The following is a 20,366-nucleotide window of genomic DNA, read 5'->3' as shown; positions in this document are numbered from 1 at the left end:
ATATATAAATTAGATTAATCATGACATAATTTCAATCAAGTAGAATTTTTTAACCATCAACATTTTCATTCAAAAATTGAATTAGTTGTCAAATTTGTAATTGATCTTAAAAAGTGTAATAAACAGAAATTCATCAAAAGTGACAGCTCTCAATTTTTTGACATCTGTAAATTCTAAATTGAATGAGAAAAATGAAATAATACTAAGCATAATACAATATTCTAGATTTAATTATAATTAGGAAAAAGTTAGTTTTGAGAGTACTTTTCATAGGCATATAGAATGAAATCTTCTGAAAAATAATATCACATAAACTCATATTATTTTCTAATATATAACTATTTTATATAAAAATCAAATTCAATGATCTTAAAAGCGAAGGATAAACCTCAAAATTTACGAATATAATGAGTGGGAATATAATGCTTATCTATCATAAAACCATATGAAATATACAATTTTTGCTTTACGCCTAATTTTTGACGACAATTAGCAAAAAATGTTAAATGTTAACACTCAGTCCATTTGAATATGAAAAATAAAATTGACTTTGATTAAATTTTTATTTATCATGCAATTCTTCTTGCGACCAAAGATTTGAATAAAAGTTCAAAAAATAAGATAGCTTAAAAAATAATATACGGTAGTGTTTACTAATAGATGAATATATATAAAATTCTATTAAAATGGATTGATCCAAAAAAATATATAAAATTTGATCATAAATAAAATCGTTTTAAATTACTTCTTCATTTAAATTATAACAATTATTTTTGGTTTTATATTTTTTGGATCAAATCCATTTTAATAGAATTTATATACTATTCATCTATTAGTAAACACTACCGTATATTATTTTTTAAGCTATCTTATTTTTTGAACTTTTATTCAAATCTTTGGTTGCAAGAAGAATTGCATGATAATAAAAACATTTAATCAAAGTCAATTTTTATTTTTCATTCAAATGGACTGAGTGTTAACATTTAACATTTTTTGCTAATTGTCGTCAAAAATTAGGCGTAAAGCAAAAATTATATTCATATGGTTTTATGATAGATAAGCATTATATTCCCACTCATTAATTCGTAAATTTTGAGTTTATCCTTCGCTTTTAAGATCATTGAATTTGATTTTTATATAAAATAGTTATATATTAGAAAATAATATGAGTTTATATATTTTTCAGAAGATTTCATTCTATATGCCTATGAAAAGTACTCTCAAAACTAACTTTTTCCTAATATAATTAAATCTAGAATATATATATGCTTAGTATTATTTCATTTTTCTCATTCAATTAGAATTTACAGATGTCAAAAATTGAGACTGTCACTTTTGATGAATTTCTTTTATTACACTTTTAAGATCAATTACAAATTGACAACTAATTCAATTTTGAATGAAAAATGAGTTAAAAAATTCTACTTGATTGAAATTATGTCATGATTAATCTAATTTATATATAAGATTGCTGCATATGCTAGATTATTAAATATCAAAAAATATCGCTAATATACCTTCCCACACTGAAATATCAAAAAGGAAAAACCAAAAATAGGAGTTCTTGGAGTTGAACCAAGATTTCAGGATTATAAATCTGAACGTTTGATGTAAGAAATCTTACTATCAATACTAAAGATTTTATCTGCGCTCTCCCATTGAGCTAAACCCCTTTACATTTAAAATTTGTCTTCCTGCATATATCAAGGTTTCATTTTCGTCACTTTTAGAGATTCAAACATGTAATGAGTTGTACATATTCTATTTAACAGATGCTTTATTTGAAGATATGTATTATGGCATGTTTTGATTTGATAATATTTTATTTCGAAAGATAATATTCTTTATCAAATTAATGTCTAAATGCAAAAACAATTTGGAAATAGTAGATTATGATTGAATTATGCATTCTTCATCTTGAATGAAAATATATTTCATTGACAATAAGCGATATTCGTTTTTGGAATAAAAATCTCAAATGTCCATAAGCATACGAAACTTCACTATATGTATTTAAATTAAAACAAGAGATATCAAAGAATCATAATTCTCAAATAAACTGGTATAATGTCAGTAAAATGCAGGATTTAATATGGGCTGCATGTTAATGCGAAAAAACATCAAAATTGAGTTAAGCTGCGTGCCGATAAAAGTTGAAATGAGCGGATAGAAAAAGCACGTTATTTTGGATGAAATGTGTAATTGTTATAGACCGAAAATAGATTTTTTCGGTTTTCTCTTCAAATAATTGAAAGAATGATACTATTATAGGTTTATTATATTATATAGCATATAATCATGCTATAGCCGAAAATTATAAGTTTTGAGAAGATTGAATATAACACAAATAAATTTGAATGTAAGTTAAATTGCTTGTTGTTTTTAATAGGCATTTAATGAGAAATCCAATATTGCAAAATTCAAATTGAATGATTGAAAGAACAGAAAAAGTCATTCTTTTCAATTTCGAATATGTTTCATTGTATTTATAATTATACGGCAAATAAGATATTTAAACTTGATTTTTGAAGGAAAATTCACAAAATTGAATAAATTCAAATAATTTTTATTCAAAAATAAACTAGTTATTTGAGTTTAATACTAATTATCTATTCAAACTACAAAGTTTGTAATTTAAAATATTTTGTGAGATCAGATTGAATTAATTCAAGGTTCTTTTCAATTAATATTAATGACCATATTACGCATTTTCGAACATTCTAAACCAAATATATAAAAATGGGAGACGAATGTTAAATTTGCTAGACATGGGGGAGTTGTCTGCAAAGTTTTAGCTCTTATCTCTAACAAAAAATTAATTTTTAAAAAAATGACCGAATACGTTTCACAGCGAGAAAAAATAAAAGGCAAGATAGAATTTTCTAGACATAAAGAAGTTGTTTACCGAGTTTTAGCTCTTATCTCTAACAAAAAATTAATTTTTAAAAAAATGACCGAATACGTTTCACAGCGAGAAAAAATAAAAGGCAAGATAGAATTTTCTAGACATAAAGAAGTTGTTTACCGAGTTTTAGCTCTTATCTCTAACAAAAAATTAATTTTTAAAAAAAGACCGAATACGTTTCACAGCGAGAAAAAATAAAAGGCAAGATAGAATTTTCTAGACATAAAGAAGTTGTTTACCGAGTTTTAGCTCTTATCTCTAACAAAAAATTAATTTTTAAAAAAAATGACCGAATACGTTTCACAGCGAGAAAAAAATAAAACTTTACACTGATTTTAATTTTCATTTCCAGTCACTTTACTTATTTTTTTTTATTTTTTTCATTTTAATTATCAATTTTTTCATAATACGTTTATTTACGTTACCATTTTCTTTATTCTTTTGAATTCCATACTACACACTTATAGAATATTTTGATTGTTAACGTACTTCATTAGAATGAATCCTTACAAAGGGTATGTCGATCGAATTTACCTAATTGGTATTTCCAATCAGATTGAAAAAGGTAAAATGACATGGGAAGAAGCTTGCACCCATGTTCCCATCGCCCCAACCCTTCAATCAAATGATTTCAAATATTTAGATGTTTCAAAATCTTTTTTACAAAATCAATTTAGCTTACAGAATATCCCATTGCCTAAAGGCAAGAAAGGTCGTAGGGTCAATCCCTACGACCAAATCAAAGCTCTTGCTGTGATACATGACCACTGGGCCTTTCCCTGTGGTCAAACAAAACAATGGAAACGTTTGAAATTACAACAAATTGATGTATCTTATAGAGAAGTACGCAGATACTTCAAAGAAAATCATTTCACCAAGACGCGATTAGAGCATGCCGGGCCAGAAACAGCAGTAAGATATTGGGCGCTTTCACCCAATCTTATCTGGCACGCAGATGTTCATTATTTTAGGGGTGTTCGTGGCCAGTATATTTATGGCATAATCGACGATTTTAGCCGCAAAGTCCTAGCGTGTATACAAATACCAGATATGCTGGCAGCGACGACAGCGAACGTTGCGGCTTCCGCCTTCATTGAATTTGGCGCCCCTTATTGTTTCTGGACCGATAACGGTTCAGAAAATAGGGGAGCCTTTCAAGATCTACTTGATCTTTGGGGCGTCCAATGGCGGCATACAGACTCTCATTCTCCCTACCAAAATGGGAAGATTGAGAGATTCTGGCCGACATTGGAGCGCTGCCAAAGCATTCAGGCTATTCCTGCCTTTATTTGGAGTACAATAATAACACACCGCATGAAGATCTCCCAATTAATCCATTAACTGGAACAAATTACACGCCAAATCAAATGTATCAGCTGAAACCGAAATACACAAATGCAGATACAGAAAGGTTGTGGCAAATATGGGATACAGATACAGGCATGACCGCTGTTGACACATTCACAGCGTAATAATAAACATAATTTTTTAATTTCATTTTTAACAAGTTTTTTTAAATGTATGTAATGAATAATTCATTAGAATATGATAATGCACATTGTAACAGAATAGAACAATCACCAAATTTTTTTTTGAAATTAAAAAATAAAAGTAAAAAGTATAAAGTAATCTAACCAAAAAAGATATTTAAAAGAATTTTGGAAAAAACAGAATAAGGATAATGATATTATTTTAGATACACAATCGATGTACTGAAGAATAATCCGGTAAAATGATGATATAAAATTAGATTATTTTACAAGTAGCTAAAAGAATAAAACTATAATATAAAATAAATGAAGTTTAATGAAACAATAAAGGTTAAATAAATAATAAAGATTTTTATTTTATATCAGTATTGAGAAGAAGTAACAGCTGACACTTGGTAGACAACTTCTTTATGGCTAGAAAATTCTATCTTGCCTTTTATTTTTTTCTCGCTGTGAAACGTATTCGGTCATTTTTTTAAAAATTAATTTTTTGTTAGAGATAAGAGCTAAAACTCGGTAAACAACTTCTTTATGTCTAGAAAATTCTATCTTGCCTTTTATTTTTTTCTCGCTGTGAAACGTATTCGGTCATTTTTTTAAAAATTAATTTTTTGTTAGAGATAAGAGCTAAAACTCGGTAAACAACTTCTTTATGTCTAGAAAATTCGAGATATAAAAATTGCTCACATTTGCTCACATTTTGGCACTTTTTTGTACGTTTGTCAAAAAATTGTGAGGAAGATCTCACAAAAATAGTCAAAATGTGAGCAAATTTTGAGAAGTGCTCACATTTTGACATACGATTATTTTCATACGTTTTTTTGATGAATTCTAATAAAACTTCATTACCACTTTCAGAACGAAGCGTAACTTTTCAGCACGTAACGCTCTATCATGTGTAGTGACATATTATTCAAAAAAACTCAGATTGCTTATCTTATAATAACAATTTCATTAGAAAAAATGCACGATTTCACGCTAAAACTTTGAAGCAATTCTTAAATTCGGATAAAAAATCGATATGTATTACACTTTAAACTTCAAAAAATGGTTCAAAATTTAGACTTAGTTTATCTTAACAATATAGCAGATTTTAAGCCGAACAAGTAGGAGTAATAGAAATAGCTCTTGAAAATAATTACAATTAGTAATATGTAAGTCAAAGTTCGAGTATTCTAATAAATAAACGTTCCGGATTTTCTTTACTACAAGAATCAATACTTAATATATAGAAGCAACAGTAAAAACTTATTAGAGATTCAAAAAGAAAGTTGACTAAAGAGAATCTTTTTATATAAGTAATTTTATTTTTTTGAAATACGAGATCGAATAAACATGTATTTTATTTTATTACTATAATAATACGTTTTTACATAGTAAGAAAGTTTAGAGACTGAAATGAAATTAAAAATTGAGAAAAAAATAAAGCTTTTCTATAAAAATTCATATTAATATATAGTATAATGATATTACAATTTATTGATAGTTGTGTTAGAAAAAAGGTACATTCACTATTTTTGACAAAATTTTAAATTTTCATGGGGTTGTAAATCTTATAATAACTAGATGAATAAGGAATAAATCCCAGTATGATGTGCATCATTATATTAAACACTATATGTAAGGCTGGTGATTCTATTAACACTTATGAAGATCTATAGTATTTGAGCAGATAAATTTGATAATTTCCAAAACTCTTATATTTCAAAATTAAAGTGTGCGAATGCATTTAAATGAGAGCAAAAAGAGATTGATGCTGTTAAAACTATGTGTTAATTTGCAATTATTTCGCATCACAAGAACTACCAGTAAATTCGGCTATCTTTCTTTGCAATTATTCTCCATTATACATATAATATAATGGTTAGGGTTTGAAGAAAAGTTACTAGAGAATTATTGACTTTTGAAATAATGCAGAATTTTACTTGAAGAAATCATTAATTTATGAGTTCCAAATTGCTAAGCATGACGAAGGATCATTAAATTTGCTACAATTAAATACACTTATTGCAGAATTAAGATTTTTGAAATTAAAAGTTTGAAATATTGCCTTTTTGAATAAAAATTTAAATTTTATTATATAATCATGATAATATCTTATAGAAATTAAAAGAAAATATTTTAAACCATTCAAATATTTTGAATGTCTTATCAATTTAAAATATTAAAAGATAGCTTGATTTTATCATCATTAGTTGTTATCAAAGTTTTCTTCTTTTGATGAACAACAGTAAATGATTTGTTAATTACTTGTCTTCCTTTTTCGCAGCAAAATCGAAAGTTATGATGATAATCTTGCTCTCAATTTTGAAACTCTCTGATTTACAAGTAAGCATTCCTTTGGAAAAGCAGTCCTATTCTGTTTTCAAGATATTTTAAAGCCTCAATTTCATACAATGCGCAGATCTATTCGAAATTGCAAGAACTCTCAAGAAAAATGCAGCAGCAAAGAAGATTCCATAGTTTCTAGCATCAAAAATTTACAACCTTAATACAACAGTTAAAGAGAAGCTCGAAAAGAAAATATTTAACCATAAAGCTGGAAACCATTCGATATCTACTATTGGATCTAATAAAAAGTTAATTATAACATATTTAACATGCTATTTGTTGACTTTGTTCCATTATATTACCATATATACCTTTTTGAAATCTAAAATATTTTTACAATTTTAACCATGTGTTGTTGAAACCATATATCAATCTTAGCTAAAGTATAGTTTATGAGTCTGTCACCATCTAACGTATGAATTTTCAAAAATGTCAAATATGTTCATTTTTTCTGTAGATTCAGCCATAATTTCACGTTGTTATACTATTCAACTATTATTTAATATTTTTATCGATTTAAATATATGATGAGATGCTTAGTTCTCCTGGAAATCGATTTTTAATCGCAATTTTAACTTTCCAAAAAAATTCAAAAATAAAAATCCCTCTCAATTTTCTAAGTTTTATAACTCGCCAAATCTCTAGCCAAATTTTTTTGGCCCGTATAAATATTGTTTGGCACTATATAGGGATGCTATTTATCATATTTTCATCCCATTTTACTGTTATCACCTAGTGAATGTACCTTTGTTAGAAAAAATATACAACTAAAATGTCAGTTTTAAAAAATTTAAAAATTATATTAAAACAATAGTCATTGAGGATGGTTAATTGCAAAAACTCAAGAAACTATCATTATCTCTCTTTGCTTAACACATCTACAACTGGAAACATCATTCCAAATGAAGTTCCTCAGTCTCGTCAAAATTTCTCTCTCATCTACAACAAGCTTAACTCAAAACTCAAGAAACTATCATTATCTCTCTTTGCTTAACACATCTACAACTGGAAACATCATTCCAAATGTTGCATTCAAGAATCCTATTATTATTCTTTCTTTCAATCTTTTATATTTACTCTTTAAATTCTAATATAATATAAATTCTTCATTTCCTTTGTTTAAACTTTTTTCATTTTAATACCATTTTATCAGATAGTAATTTTTGTTTTTCTCTGACCAAAAATCTTCTCAATTTAACTCCACCTTCACAAAAATTCATTGAGTTCTCTCAAAATTCTTGTATTTTTGGTATACTTAAGGGTGCCCTATAGACGATAAACCACCCTCAGAAAAGCACTTTTAAGGCTATTATATTGAGAACTAGAATCTGGATAATTCATTCATTCGAGTTCTAATAAGGTTAATTTTGTGATGTTTACATTATCGTTATAGGGCACCCTTAAAGTATCATCTTCAAATATTTTTTTGGAGAAAATTGACTTTGCATAATATCGTAATACTTTTTAAGGCAGATAGATTTACCGTAAGTTGAAGAACTTTTAATTTGAACAGAAATTATTCAACAAATATTCTTTTTATTTGATCAAGATACGTATACCAATATGATCTACTTGCTAGGGATATGTAGATCACGTTCAGAATTTGCCAAGTTTGGTGAATATCTATGGGATTAGGGACATCTATTTAATTTAAGAACTAAAAATTAGCATAGGCGTATTATGCTGTTACTGAAATATATTTTGGATGTATAAATTTTTACTTAATACTCTTTTATTGTTATCATTTTTAAAGATTTTTTATTATGAGCAAAAAAATGGCAAGACAATAATATATTGTACATGCAATTTATTATTACTGAATAAATTTATCAATCAAATTTGATCACATACAATTTTTACAGATAAATACATTATCTCAAAAAATATCTATATATTAGTATATGTTACACGAAATGTAATAAAATGTATTACTTTGGTTTATCAATTTATAAATAAGAATGAAAATTTGTTATAGCTTTGTTCCAATATTTATTTTTATATATTTAAGTTATCCATTTTACTGTTTTCATTCATATTTATAACAAAATTAGAGTCCTTACATTATTTATCTTATTTCAATAGTGATAAAAATCAACTATATTTTGTAAGATCTTAAAAAGTGACAAAAATGGAAAACTACATTAAATTTATTTATAAGGATACAAAATTATATGTCATTCCACCAAGAGCGGTTAAAGCATTAACACTTTATTTATATATATCTCACAAGCTAAGTTTACCTCTAAACACATTCGAATTAACAACAAATAACTACATCATACTGGGATTTATTCCTTATTCATCTAGTTATTATAAGATTTACAACCCCATGAAAATTTAAAATTTTGTCAAAAATAGTGAATGTACCTTTTTTCTAACACAACTATCAATAAATTGTAATATCATTATACTATATATTAATATGAATTTTTATAGAAAAGCTTTATTTTTTTCTCAATTTTTAATTTCATTTCAGTCTCTAAACTTTCTTACTATGTAAAAACGTATTATTATAGTAAAAAATAAAATACATGTTTATTCGATCTCGTATTTCAAAAAAATAAAATTACTTATATAAAAAGATTCTCTTTAGTCAACTTTCTTTTTGAATCTCTAATAAGTTTTTACTGTTGCTTCTATATATTAAGTATTGATTCTTGTAGTAAAGAAAATCCGGAACGTTTATTTATTAGAATACTCGAACTTTGACTTACATATTACTAATTGTAATTATTTTCAAGAGCTATTTCTATTACTCCTACTTGTTCGGCTTAAAATCTGCTATATTGTTAAGATAAACTAAGTCTAAATTTTGAACCATTTTTTGAAGTTTAAAGTGTAATACATATCGATTTTTTATCCGAATTTAAGAATTGCTTCAAAGTTTTAGCGTGAAATCGTGCATTTTTTCTAATGAAATTGTTATTATAAGATAAGCAATCTGAGTTTTTTTGAATAATATGTCACTACACATGATAGAGCGTTACGTGCTGAAAAGTTACGCTTCGTTCTGAAAGTGGTAATGAAGTTTTATTAGAATTCATCAAAAAAACGTATGAAAATAATCGTATGTCAAAATGTGAGCACTTCTCAAAATTTGCTCACATTTTGACTATTTTTGTGAGATCTTCCTCACAATTTTTTTGACAAACGTACAAAAAAGTGCCAAAATGTGAGCAAATGTGAGCAATTTTTATATCTCGAATTTTCTAGACATAAAGAAGTTGTTTACCGAGTTTTAGCTCTTATCTCTAACAAAAAATTAATTTTTAAAAAAATGACCGAATACGTTTCACAGCGAGAAAAAAATAAAAGGCAAGATAGAATTTTCTAGACATAAAGAAGTTGTTTACCGAGTTTTAGCTCTTATCTCTAAAAAAAAATAATTTTTAAAAAAATGACCGAATACGTTTCACAGCGAAAAAAAATAAAAGGCAAGATAGAATTTTCTAGCCATAAAGAAGTTGTCTACCAAGTGTCAGCTGTTACTTCTTCTCAATACTGATATAAAATAAAAATCTTTATTATTTATTTAACCTTTATTGTTTCATTAAACTTCATTTATTTTATATTATAGTTTTATTCTTTTAGCTACTTGTAAAATAATCTAATTTTATATCATCATTTTACCGGATTATTCTTCAGTACATCGATTGTGTATCTAAAATAATATCATTATCCTTATTCTGTTTTTTCCAAAATTCTTTTAAATATCTTTTTTGGTTAGATTACTTTATACTTTTTACTTTTATTTTTTAATTTCAAAAAAAAATTTGGTGATTGTTCTATTCTGTTACAATGTGCATTATCATATTCTAATGAATTATTCATTACATACATTTAAAAAAACTTGTTAAAAATGAAATTAAAAAATTATGTTTATTATTACGCTGTGAATGTGTCAACAGCGGTCATGCCTGTATCTGTATCCCATATTTGCCACAACCTTTCTGTATCTGCATTTGTGTATTTCGGTTTCAGCTGATACATTTGATTTGGCGTGTAATTTGTTCCAGTTAATGGATTAATTGGGAGATCTTCATGCGGTGTGTTATTATTGTACTCCCAAATAAAGGCAGGAATAGCCTGAATGCTTTGGCAGCGCTCCAATGTCGGCCAGAATCTCTCAATCTTCCCATTTTGGTAGGGAGAATGAGAGTCTGTATGCCGCCATTGGACGCCCCAAAGATCAAGTAGATCTTGAAAGGCTCCCCTATTTTCTGAACCGTTATCGGTCCAGAAACAATAAGGGGCGCCAAATTCAATGAAGGCGGAAGCCGCAACGTTCGCTGTCGTCGCTGCCAGCATATCTGGTATTTGTATACACGCTAGGACTTTGCGGCTAAAATCGTCGATTATGCCATAAATATACTGGCCACGAACACCCCTAAAATAATGAACATCTGCGTGCCAGATAAGATTGGGTGAAAGCGCCCAATATCTTACTGCTGTTTCTGGCCCGGCATGCTCTAATCGCGTCTTGGTGAAATGATTTTCTTTGAAGTATCTGCGTACTTCTCTATAAGATACATCAATTTGTTGTAATTTCAAACGTTTCCATTGTTTTGTTTGACCACAGGGAAAGGCCCAGTGGTCATGTATCACAGCAAGAGCTTTGATTTGGTCGTAGGGATTGACCCTACGACCTTTCTTGCCTTTAGGCAATGGGATATTCTGTAAGCTAAATTGATTTTGTAAAAAGATTTTGAAACATCTAAATATTTGAAATCATTTGATTGAAGGGTTGGGGCGATGGGAACATGGGTGCAAGCTTCTTCCCATGTCATTTTACCTTTTTCAATCTGATTGGAAATACCAATTAGGTAAATTCGATCGACATACCCTTTGTAAGGATTCATTCTAATGAAGTACGTTAACATATCAAAATATTCTATAAGTGTGTAGTATGGAATTCAAAAGAATAAAGAAAATGGTAACGTAAATAAACGTATTATGAAAAAATTGATAATTAAAATGAAAAAAATAAAAAAAAATAAGTAAAGTGACTGGAAATGAAAATTAAAATCAGTGTAAAGTTTTATTTTTTTCTCGCTGTGAAACGTATTCGGTCATTTTTTTTAAAAATTAATTTTTTGTTAGAGATAAGAGCTAAAACTCGGTAAACAACTTCTTTATGTCTAGAAAATTCTATCTTGCCTTTTATTTTTTTCTCGCTGTGAAACGTATTCGGTCATTTTTTTAAAAAATTAATTTTTTGTTAGAGATAAGAGCTAAAACTCGGTAAACAACTTCTTTATCTAGAAAATTCTATCTTGCCTTTTATTTTTTTCTCGCTGTGAAACGTATTCGGTCATTTTTTTAAAAATTAATTTTTTGTTAGAGATAAGAGCTAAAACTTTGCAGACAACTCCCCCATGTCTAGCAAATTTAACATTCGTCTCCCATTTTTATATATTTGGTTTAGAATGTTCGAAATGCGTAATATGGTCATTAATATTAATTGAAAAGAACCTTGAATTAATTCAATCTGATCTCACAAAATATTTTAAAATTACAAACTTTGTAGTTTGAATAGATAATTAGTATTAAACTCAAATAACTAGTTTTTATTTTGAATAAAAATTATTTGAATTTATTCAATTTTGTGAATTTTCCTTCAAAAATCAAGTTTAAATATCTTATTTGCCGTATAATTATAAATACAATGAAACATATTCGAAATTGAAAAGAATGACTTTTTCTGTTCTTTCAATCATTCAATTTGAATTTTGCAATATTGGATTTCTCATTAAATGCCTATTAAAAACAACAAGCAATTTAACTTACATTCAAATTTATTTGTGTTATATTCAATCTTCTCAAAACTTATAATTTTCGGCTATAGCATGATTATATGCTATATAATATAATAAACCTATAATAGTATCATTCTTTCAATTATTTGAAGAGAAAACCGAAAAAATCTATTTTCGGTCTATAACAATTACACATTTCATCCAAAATAACGTGCTTTTTCTATCCGCTCATTTCAACTTTTATCGGCACGCAGCTTAACTCAATTTTGATGTTTTTTTTCGCATTAACATGCAGCCCATATTAAATCCTGCATTTTACTGACATTATACCAGTTTATTTGAGAATTATGATTCTTTGATATCTCTTGTTTTAATTTAAATACATATAGTGAAGTTTCGTATGCTTATGGACATTTGAGATTTTTATTCCAAAAACGAATATCGCTTATTGTCAATGAAATATATTTTCATTCAAGATGAAGAATGCATAATTCAATCATAATCTACTATTTCCAAATTGTTTTTGCATTTAGACATTAATTTGATAAAGAATATTATCTTTCGAAATAAAATATTATCAAATCAAAACATGCCATAATACATATCTTTCAAATAAAGCATCTGTTAAATAGAATATGTACAACTCATTACATGTTTGAATCTCTAAAAGTGACGAAAATGAAACCTTGATATATGCAGGAAGACAAATTTTAAATGTAAAGGGGTTTAGCTCAATGGGAGAGCGCAGATAAAATCTTTAGTATTGATAGTAAGATTTCTTACATCAAACGTTCAGATTTATAATCCTGAAATCTTGGTTCAACTCCAAGAACTCCTATTTTTGGTTTTTCCTTTTTGATATTTCAGTGTGGGAAGGTATATTAGCGATATTTTTTGATATTTAATAATCTAGCATATGCAGCAATCTTATATATAAATTAGATTAATCATGACATAATTTCAATCAAGTAGAATTTTTTTAACCATCAACATTTTTCATTCAAAATTGAATTAGTTGTCAAATTTGTAATTGATCTTAAAAGTGTAATAAACAGAAATTCATCAAAAGTGACAGCTCTCAATTTTTTGACATCTGTAAATTCTAAATTGAATGAGAAAAATGAAATAATACTAAGCATAATACAATATTCTAGATTTAATTATAATTAGGAAAAAGTTAGTTTTGAGAGTACTTTCATAGCATATAGAATGAAATCTTCTGAAAAATAATATCACATAAACTCATATTATTTTCTAATATATAACTATTTTATATAAAAATCAAATTCAATGATCTTAAAAGCGAAGGATAAACCTCAAAATTTACGAATATAATGAGTGGGAATATAATGCTTATCTATCATAAAACCATATGAAATATCAATTTTTTGCTTTACGCCTAATTTTTGACGACAATTAGCAAAAAATGTTAAATGTTAACACTCAGTCCATTTGAATATGAAAAATATAAAATTGACTTTGATTAAAATGTTTTTATTTATCATGCAATTCTTCTTGCGACCAAAGATTTGAATAAAAGTTCAAAAAATAAGATAGCTTAAAAAATAATATACGGTAGTGTTTACTAATAGATGAATAGTATATAAATTCTATTAAAATGGATTTGATCCAAAAAAATATATAAAATTTGATCATAAATAAAATCGTTTTAAATTACTTCTTCATTTAAATTATAACAATTATTTTTGGTTTTATATTTTTTTGGATCAAATCCATTTTAATAGAATTTATATACTATTCATCTATTAGTAAACACTACCGTATATTATTTTTTAAGCTATCTTATTTTTTGAACTTTTATTCAAATCTTTGGTCGCAAGAAGAATTGCATGATAAATAAAAACATTTAATCAAAGTCAATTTTATTTTTCATATTCAAATGGACTGAGTGTTAACATTTAACATTTTTTGCTAATTGTCGTCAAAAATTAGGCGTAAAGCAAAAATTGATATTTCATATGGTTTTATGATAGATAAGCATTATATTCCCACTCATTATATTCGTAAATTTTGAGGTTTATCCTTCGCTTTTAAGATCATTGAATTTGATTTTTATATAAAATAGTTATATATTAGAAAATAATATGAGTTTATGTGATATTATTTTTCAGAAGATTTCATTCTATATGCCTATGAAAAGTACTCTCAAAACTAACTTTTTCCTAATTATAATTAAATCTAGAATATTGTATTATGCTTAGTATTATTTCATTTTTCTCATTCAATTTAGAATTTACAGATGTCAAAAAATTGAGAGCTGTCACTTTTGATGAATTTCTGTTTATTACACTTTTAAGATCAATTACAAATTTGACAACTAATTCAATTTTTGAATGAAAAATGTTGATGGTTAAAAAATTCTACTTGATTGAAATTATGTCATGATTAATCTAATTTATATATAAGATTGCTGCATATGCTAGATTATTAAATAAAAAAAAAAAAAAAAAAAAAAAAAAAAAGGAAGTGGGGCTTCCAGGCACTTCGTGCCTTCTAGCCCTGAGGATGAATGAGTATAATGAAGTTTTTTTTTTCTTGGGGGATGGCTTCCAGGCACTTCGTGCCTTCTAGCCCCCGAAGATGTTTAGTATAAATGAAGTCTTGACAAAACATTGACGAAGAAGTCTTAACAAAGTCTTTATGAAGAAGTCTTAACAAAACATTTACGAAGAAGTCTTAACAAAGTCTTTACGAAGAAGTCTTGACAAAGTCTTTACGAAGAAGTCTTGACAAAGTCTTTACGAAGAAGTCTTAACAAAACATTTACGAAGAAGTCTTAACAAAGTCTTTACGAAGAAGTCTTAACAAAGTCTTTACGAAGAAGTCTTAACAAAGTCTTTACGAAGAAGTCTTAACAAAACATTTACGAAGAAGTCTTGACAAAGTCTTTACGAAGAAATTCATGAAAATTCAACGGGTGAGAAAAGAGCTGAACAAAAAGTGTCATAACAAAGAAATTTTATTAGTAAGTAAATGTGGTTTGAAATAGGACTACTTGTTTTAGGTTTTTTCCATTGTGTCATTTACTTATTTGACGTGGCAGAAAAGTACAGAGAATATGAAGATGAACCAATGCCTGCAAATGTTCAGCATATGTACTCGTAAGAGATATTTTTATCTAATATTAAATGGACGCACAGAACTTAGCGAATGCACAGCAACCTGGACAACCAAACCCAGAGAATATTCCAAATGAAGTTAGAATACAAACTGCAATGGCAAACTATGGTCAAGTGCCAACAGATGTACAAATGCAAACTGCCATGTCAAATGACGCTGCGTTAGGTTTGCCACCATGGTATGCAAATATGAGATGGAAAGAGTTTTATACAAACCCTGAAGTGGGATATAAACAACTTTATGCAGATGACGCGAACACAGGAGTTGACCCAGAATATGTTTTCTACCAGAGGAGAAACAGAATGTATGAGCTCCAGTTAAAGAATGCTATGGAACTCAACAGGAAACGTAAGAGACTAGGCGGACATTAGATTTTTACATATAGTAAAATGGGTTTCTTCAGTAGTATTGGAAACTTCTTTCGAAATGTTGGAAGAGGTATATGGAATGGAATAAAAACCGTAGGAAGAGGAATTTGGAACGGAGTCAAAAATATTGGTAAAAGAGTAGGTCAGTTCGTTGGTATTATACCTAAAGACCCTGAACCAGAAGAACAAGCTCCTGTTATACAACAGCCTGAACCTGCACCACAGTCTAGTTGGGCAACCAATCCAACACCTCAACCGTATTAAAAATTATATTTTTATCGTTCGATAGTAGTTGTATATGAAACTAAGTTCTAAGTAAAACGCATGGTATAATGGAATTATTCTTTTTCTTCCATCTGTAGTAAACCATACTTGAAAGTCTGAAATACTTCCACTTGGTGGTTCGTATAACTTTGTAGGTTTTTCGTAAAAGTCATTTGCCAAGCATAAGAAAGAGTTTTGGGCGCCAGAAAATGAAGCATGAACAATAATAGCAGCTGGGTCGAAAACATCTTTAAATAAATATGGTTCATCTCTTGCATATCGACTGTAAATATTTGCTAAAGGAAGTTCGACTTTCTGATTTAACATTCTTTGCAAATAATACCATGACATTGCAGTGAATTCTGTATATATTTGTTCGTCTTTCTTTGGATTGTCTTCGTAGATTTGAAATGACACTTGTGAATTTTGTGTCATATACAATTCTCACATAAAGTGTGCTCTCGGTATTTGCATATTCATCAGCATATTTTGCATAACATGAATTTATTTTTATCTTCTATATTTTTTAACGCAGTCTGTAGAGAAGATGAAAGGTCAACTTGTATTAGCTCAATTTCTTCCCACATTTTTCGTTTCCCTTCAGATATATAATCTATATGAAACCTTACAATAAATGGAAAAACTTTTATCTTCTACAGACACAAACTTCATTCTACGAAAGCCAATAGCTTTTGTGACAGATGGGTCTCTCTAGCCATCTTAATGGGTAGTCAAAACGATAGCCTTCATGCTTTACGGTCTCTGTCTCAAACTTTTGACCGACGTTAGTAAAAAGTTCATCTAATGGTTTAGTTGTAGCAACTCTTGAATTTTCTTTTTCTATTGAAAGCATATTTTATCTAGAATAAAATGTCGAAAGAAACAGCGTCTATGAGAGAAATACAACACAACCGACAACTCATTTTGCAAGCTCTAAATAAGAACACAACAAACTTTTCAAACTATTCTAAGATATCTGAGTCATTGAAAGAAGGAAACTTAAAACTGACATTAAACCCAATGACAGACGAGTTTCTGTTTCAAGACAATAAGAACCATACTGTCTGTGTAAATCCAACAAAAGGAACTTTAAACGAGAAACCTATAGATGAACTTCTTTTGAAAGCAGATGTTGGCAACAAGCTGACAAAGAGTATGTCATTGAAAAAGTTCAAGAAGAACATGACAGAGCAGATGCAACATATGCAACGAAAGCAGATGTTGACAACAAAGCTGACAAAGAGTATGTCATTGAAAAAGTTCAAGAAGAACATGACAGAGCAGATGCAACATATGCAACAAAAGAACATACTCATCCTGAACTAGCAGACAAAACATATGTTGACAATAAAATGTCAAGTGAAGTGACAAGAGCTGACAAAGAATATTCTAAAAAGACTCATACACATACCATTGCAAATATTACAAACTTACAAGAAACCTTAAACAGGAAAAGTGACGTTGGACATACACATACCATTGCAAATATTACAAACTTACAAGAAACCTTAAACAGTAAAAGTGACGTTGGACATACACATACCATTGCAAATATTACAAACTTACAAGAAACCTTAAACAGGAAAAGTGACGTTGGACATACACATACCATTGCAAATATTACAAACTTACAAGAAACCTTAAACAGGAAAAGTGACGTTGGACATACACATACCATTGCAAATATTACAAACTTACAAGAAACCTTAAACAGTAAAAGTGACGTTGGACATACACATACCATTGCAAATATTACAAACTTACAAGAAACCTTAAACAGTAAAAGTGACGTTGGACATACACATACCATTGCAAATATTACAAACTTACAAGAAACCTTAAACAGGAAAAGTGACGTTGGACATACACACGATTTCTTCGCAACTGTTGGTATAGAAAATATTGAAGGAACGGTTGAAGAAACTGGTGGGGATGTATTAAATTGGAAACCTCCTAACTTTCCACAAGGTTTAACATCGGAGGATGACATAACAACGATGAAATACATTAGATGTAGAAATGTCTATGTCATGGAGGATGAAAAAAAAGTTAAATTCACTGCTCAAGATTTATATGATAAGAAAGCTGACAAAACAGAGCTTCAAACGTTAAAGACAGAAATACTTCAAACACTATATCCTATAGGTTCTATTTACACGTCAATGAACTCTACCAAACCAGAAGTAGTACTTGGTTTTGGAACTTGGACTCAAATAGTCGACAGGTTTTTGTATTGTGCAAACTCTTCAAAGGAAACAGGCGGAAGTAAAACGATTTCAGGTGCAAATTTACCTGCGCACAGTCACTACATAAATTTAAGTACATCTGAAGCAGGTTTGCATAGTCATAGATTTTGGGATTGGTCAGGAATGACAAAAGGTAAAGGATATGATGTTAAAGAGGACGTTAAGTTTGCTATAAATTGTTACTGGAGTAACACTGAGGTAGGAGGAAGCCATACACATCGCGTTTCAGGCTATACGCAAACAACGGGACAGAGTAAAGACTACATGCCACCTTACATGACAGTTTACGCATGGTATAGAAATGCTTAGTCGTCATTTTCAACTTCTTTAGCATATTCGTCAGGAGTTGTCTTATATTTGTTAGGAACTGTCTTTGAAAGTATACCACCTTGAACCTTAACAAGTTTGAAACGAGGTCTGACAATAGTAGTTTTATCTTCTGCTTGCAGTCTGTACATTTTGCCATGTTTGCCTAAAACTTCATAATATATTCTCTTGTATACTTTCTTCTATTTTTACGAACACGAATGCGAGTACCTGTCGAGTTCCATTGTTGTCATAGTCAATAGTATTTTCATATGGGTCGCGTTTAGGTATTTCTATTTTTACTTTGTCACCTTTCTGAAGTTTGAAGCCTGGCATTCTTTCTTGTTTGTCTCTTTTGACTAAACTATTAAATATATAGTCTTTCTCTAAGTCAGGGTTGTTTTTCATTTCTTCGGGGGAGTGGTTTCCCAAACCTTTTTGTTTACGGCTATTGTAAATATTTAAAACTTGTCTCATCTTTGCCATGGAGAAATGTCTGTACTTGTCGTCATATGACATTTCATTTGCTTCACCACCTTGTGGTTGGTTTAAGTCTTTAAGATTTTTATACAACTGTCAATGACACCAAGAGCAGAATGGTTTTGGTCGACAATGAAATATTGGTTTACATTTTTTGAACGCAGATAGTTTTTAATATCGTCTGATTTGAAAGAACTTTCACAGTCAGATGTCAGTTTTGTTGGATGGTATTTGTCAACGAATATTGTCAAAGCAGTTTTCACATCTAAAATATTTTTGGACTGTAATGGTATGGCTTCACAGTATCTTGTGTTTTGACCGACAATATTAGCCAGTATGGTGGTCCATCTGTTCTAACTCTCGGAATGTTTTCCAAGATATCCATAAACCAAGCATTTGGTGTTGAACTAAAGATTTTTACCATGAGTGCTTTCTTTGTCGCTTTAGAAACATAGGGGTCCTTGTTTGGATTCGTCATTTTTTACCCTATAAGAAATGGGTTTATTTGGCGCATTAGCAGGAGTTGCATCCAGATTTTTGCCCGCAGTGGGAACAATAGCCAGAGGTGTATTTGGAGTTGGAAGGAAGATTTTGAGTACATTAGGTATACTTAAAGAGAAAGCACAACCTATTATACAAACTGTACAGAAAGGTTGGGATGTAGCACGAGATGCAGCAAATCTATTCCAAATCCTGAAACAAGAGGAAAAGTTCAAGGATGGATGGACAATGTAGGAAGAGAAGCAGGAAAACTATTATAACAAAGCAAATGACTACTATAACAAGCAGGACACTATATGGACCAAGGTGAAAGATTCTTTAACAGAGGATATAACCATGCACAACAATGGGTAAACAATAACCAACCTCAACCACCTCAAACTTGGGGAATGTAAAGTTTTTTACTGAGATGAAATGAACAATACAGCATTGAGACAAATGGGCTCAAGATGGATTTGTCGGCTTCCAGCAGTTACACAACCACGTGTTTGTCAAGTTCTTCCTATACCTCAAGAAGTTTTAGACCGACTTAAAAAACCTAAACAACCAGTTGAAAAACAAACCAAACTAAATTTTTT

General features: G+C 29.0%; 2 protein-coding genes and 2 non-coding genes across 4 annotated transcripts, besides 14 other annotated features; 3 read left to right on the top strand and 1 right to left on the bottom strand.

Moving 5' to 3' along the window:
* Positions 1-116: 116 nt before the first annotated feature.
* Positions 117-153: a mobile genetic element.
* Positions 154-1,320: 1,167 nt separating this feature from the next.
* Positions 1,321-1,355: a mobile genetic element.
* A 200-nt stretch (positions 1,356-1,555) lies between these two features.
* On the bottom strand, positions 1,556-1,673 carry TVAGG3_0841640. Its single transcript has one exon. It is a non-coding gene; the product is annotated as a tRNA-Leu (tRNA).
* Positions 1,674-2,204: 531 nt separating this feature from the next.
* Positions 2,205-3,043: a mobile genetic element.
* A 360-nt stretch (positions 3,044-3,403) lies between these two features.
* Positions 3,404-4,201: a mobile genetic element.
* Positions 4,202-4,639: 438 nt separating this feature from the next.
* Positions 4,640-4,668: a mobile genetic element.
* A 394-nt stretch (positions 4,669-5,062) lies between these two features.
* Positions 5,063-7,985: a mobile genetic element.
* Positions 7,986-8,125: a mobile genetic element.
* Positions 8,126-8,998: a mobile genetic element.
* Position 8,999: 1 nt separating this feature from the next.
* Positions 9,000-9,928: a mobile genetic element.
* A 686-nt stretch (positions 9,929-10,614) lies between these two features.
* Positions 10,615-11,487: a mobile genetic element.
* A 342-nt stretch (positions 11,488-11,829) lies between these two features.
* Positions 11,830-12,667: a mobile genetic element.
* Positions 12,668-13,202: 535 nt separating this feature from the next.
* Positions 13,203-13,320, top strand: TVAGG3_0841520. The gene has a single exon. It is a non-coding gene; the product is annotated as a tRNA-Leu (tRNA).
* A 207-nt stretch (positions 13,321-13,527) lies between these two features.
* Positions 13,528-13,564: a mobile genetic element.
* Positions 13,565-14,753: 1,189 nt separating this feature from the next.
* Positions 14,754-14,790: a mobile genetic element.
* A 1,021-nt stretch (positions 14,791-15,811) lies between these two features.
* On the top strand, positions 15,812-15,994 carry TVAGG3_0841490 (uncharacterized protein; the record flags this gene model as incomplete). The annotated part of the gene is made up of 1 exon (XM_051248885.1): positions 15,812-15,994. The coding sequence occupies one exon, from the start codon at positions 15,812-15,814 to the stop codon at positions 15,992-15,994; it is 183 nt and encodes a 60-aa protein (XP_051084360.1).
* A 2,381-nt stretch (positions 15,995-18,375) lies between these two features.
* Positions 18,376-20,366: part of a mobile genetic element that runs on past the window's edge.
* TVAGG3_0841480 (uncharacterized protein) lies at positions 20,203-20,359 on the top strand (the record flags this gene model as incomplete). The annotated part of the gene is made up of 1 exon (XM_051248884.1): positions 20,203-20,359. A coding segment is annotated over one exon (157 nt), but the record flags the coding sequence as incomplete, so codon positions are not given.

Source organism: Trichomonas vaginalis, chromosome VI, assembly GCF_026262505.1.
Source record: "Trichomonas vaginalis G3 chromosome VI, whole genome shotgun sequence".
Lineage (NCBI taxonomy): Eukaryota > Parabasalia > Trichomonadida > Trichomonadidae > Trichomonas > Trichomonas vaginalis.
This window is presented reverse-complemented; position numbering and strand designations above follow the sequence as displayed.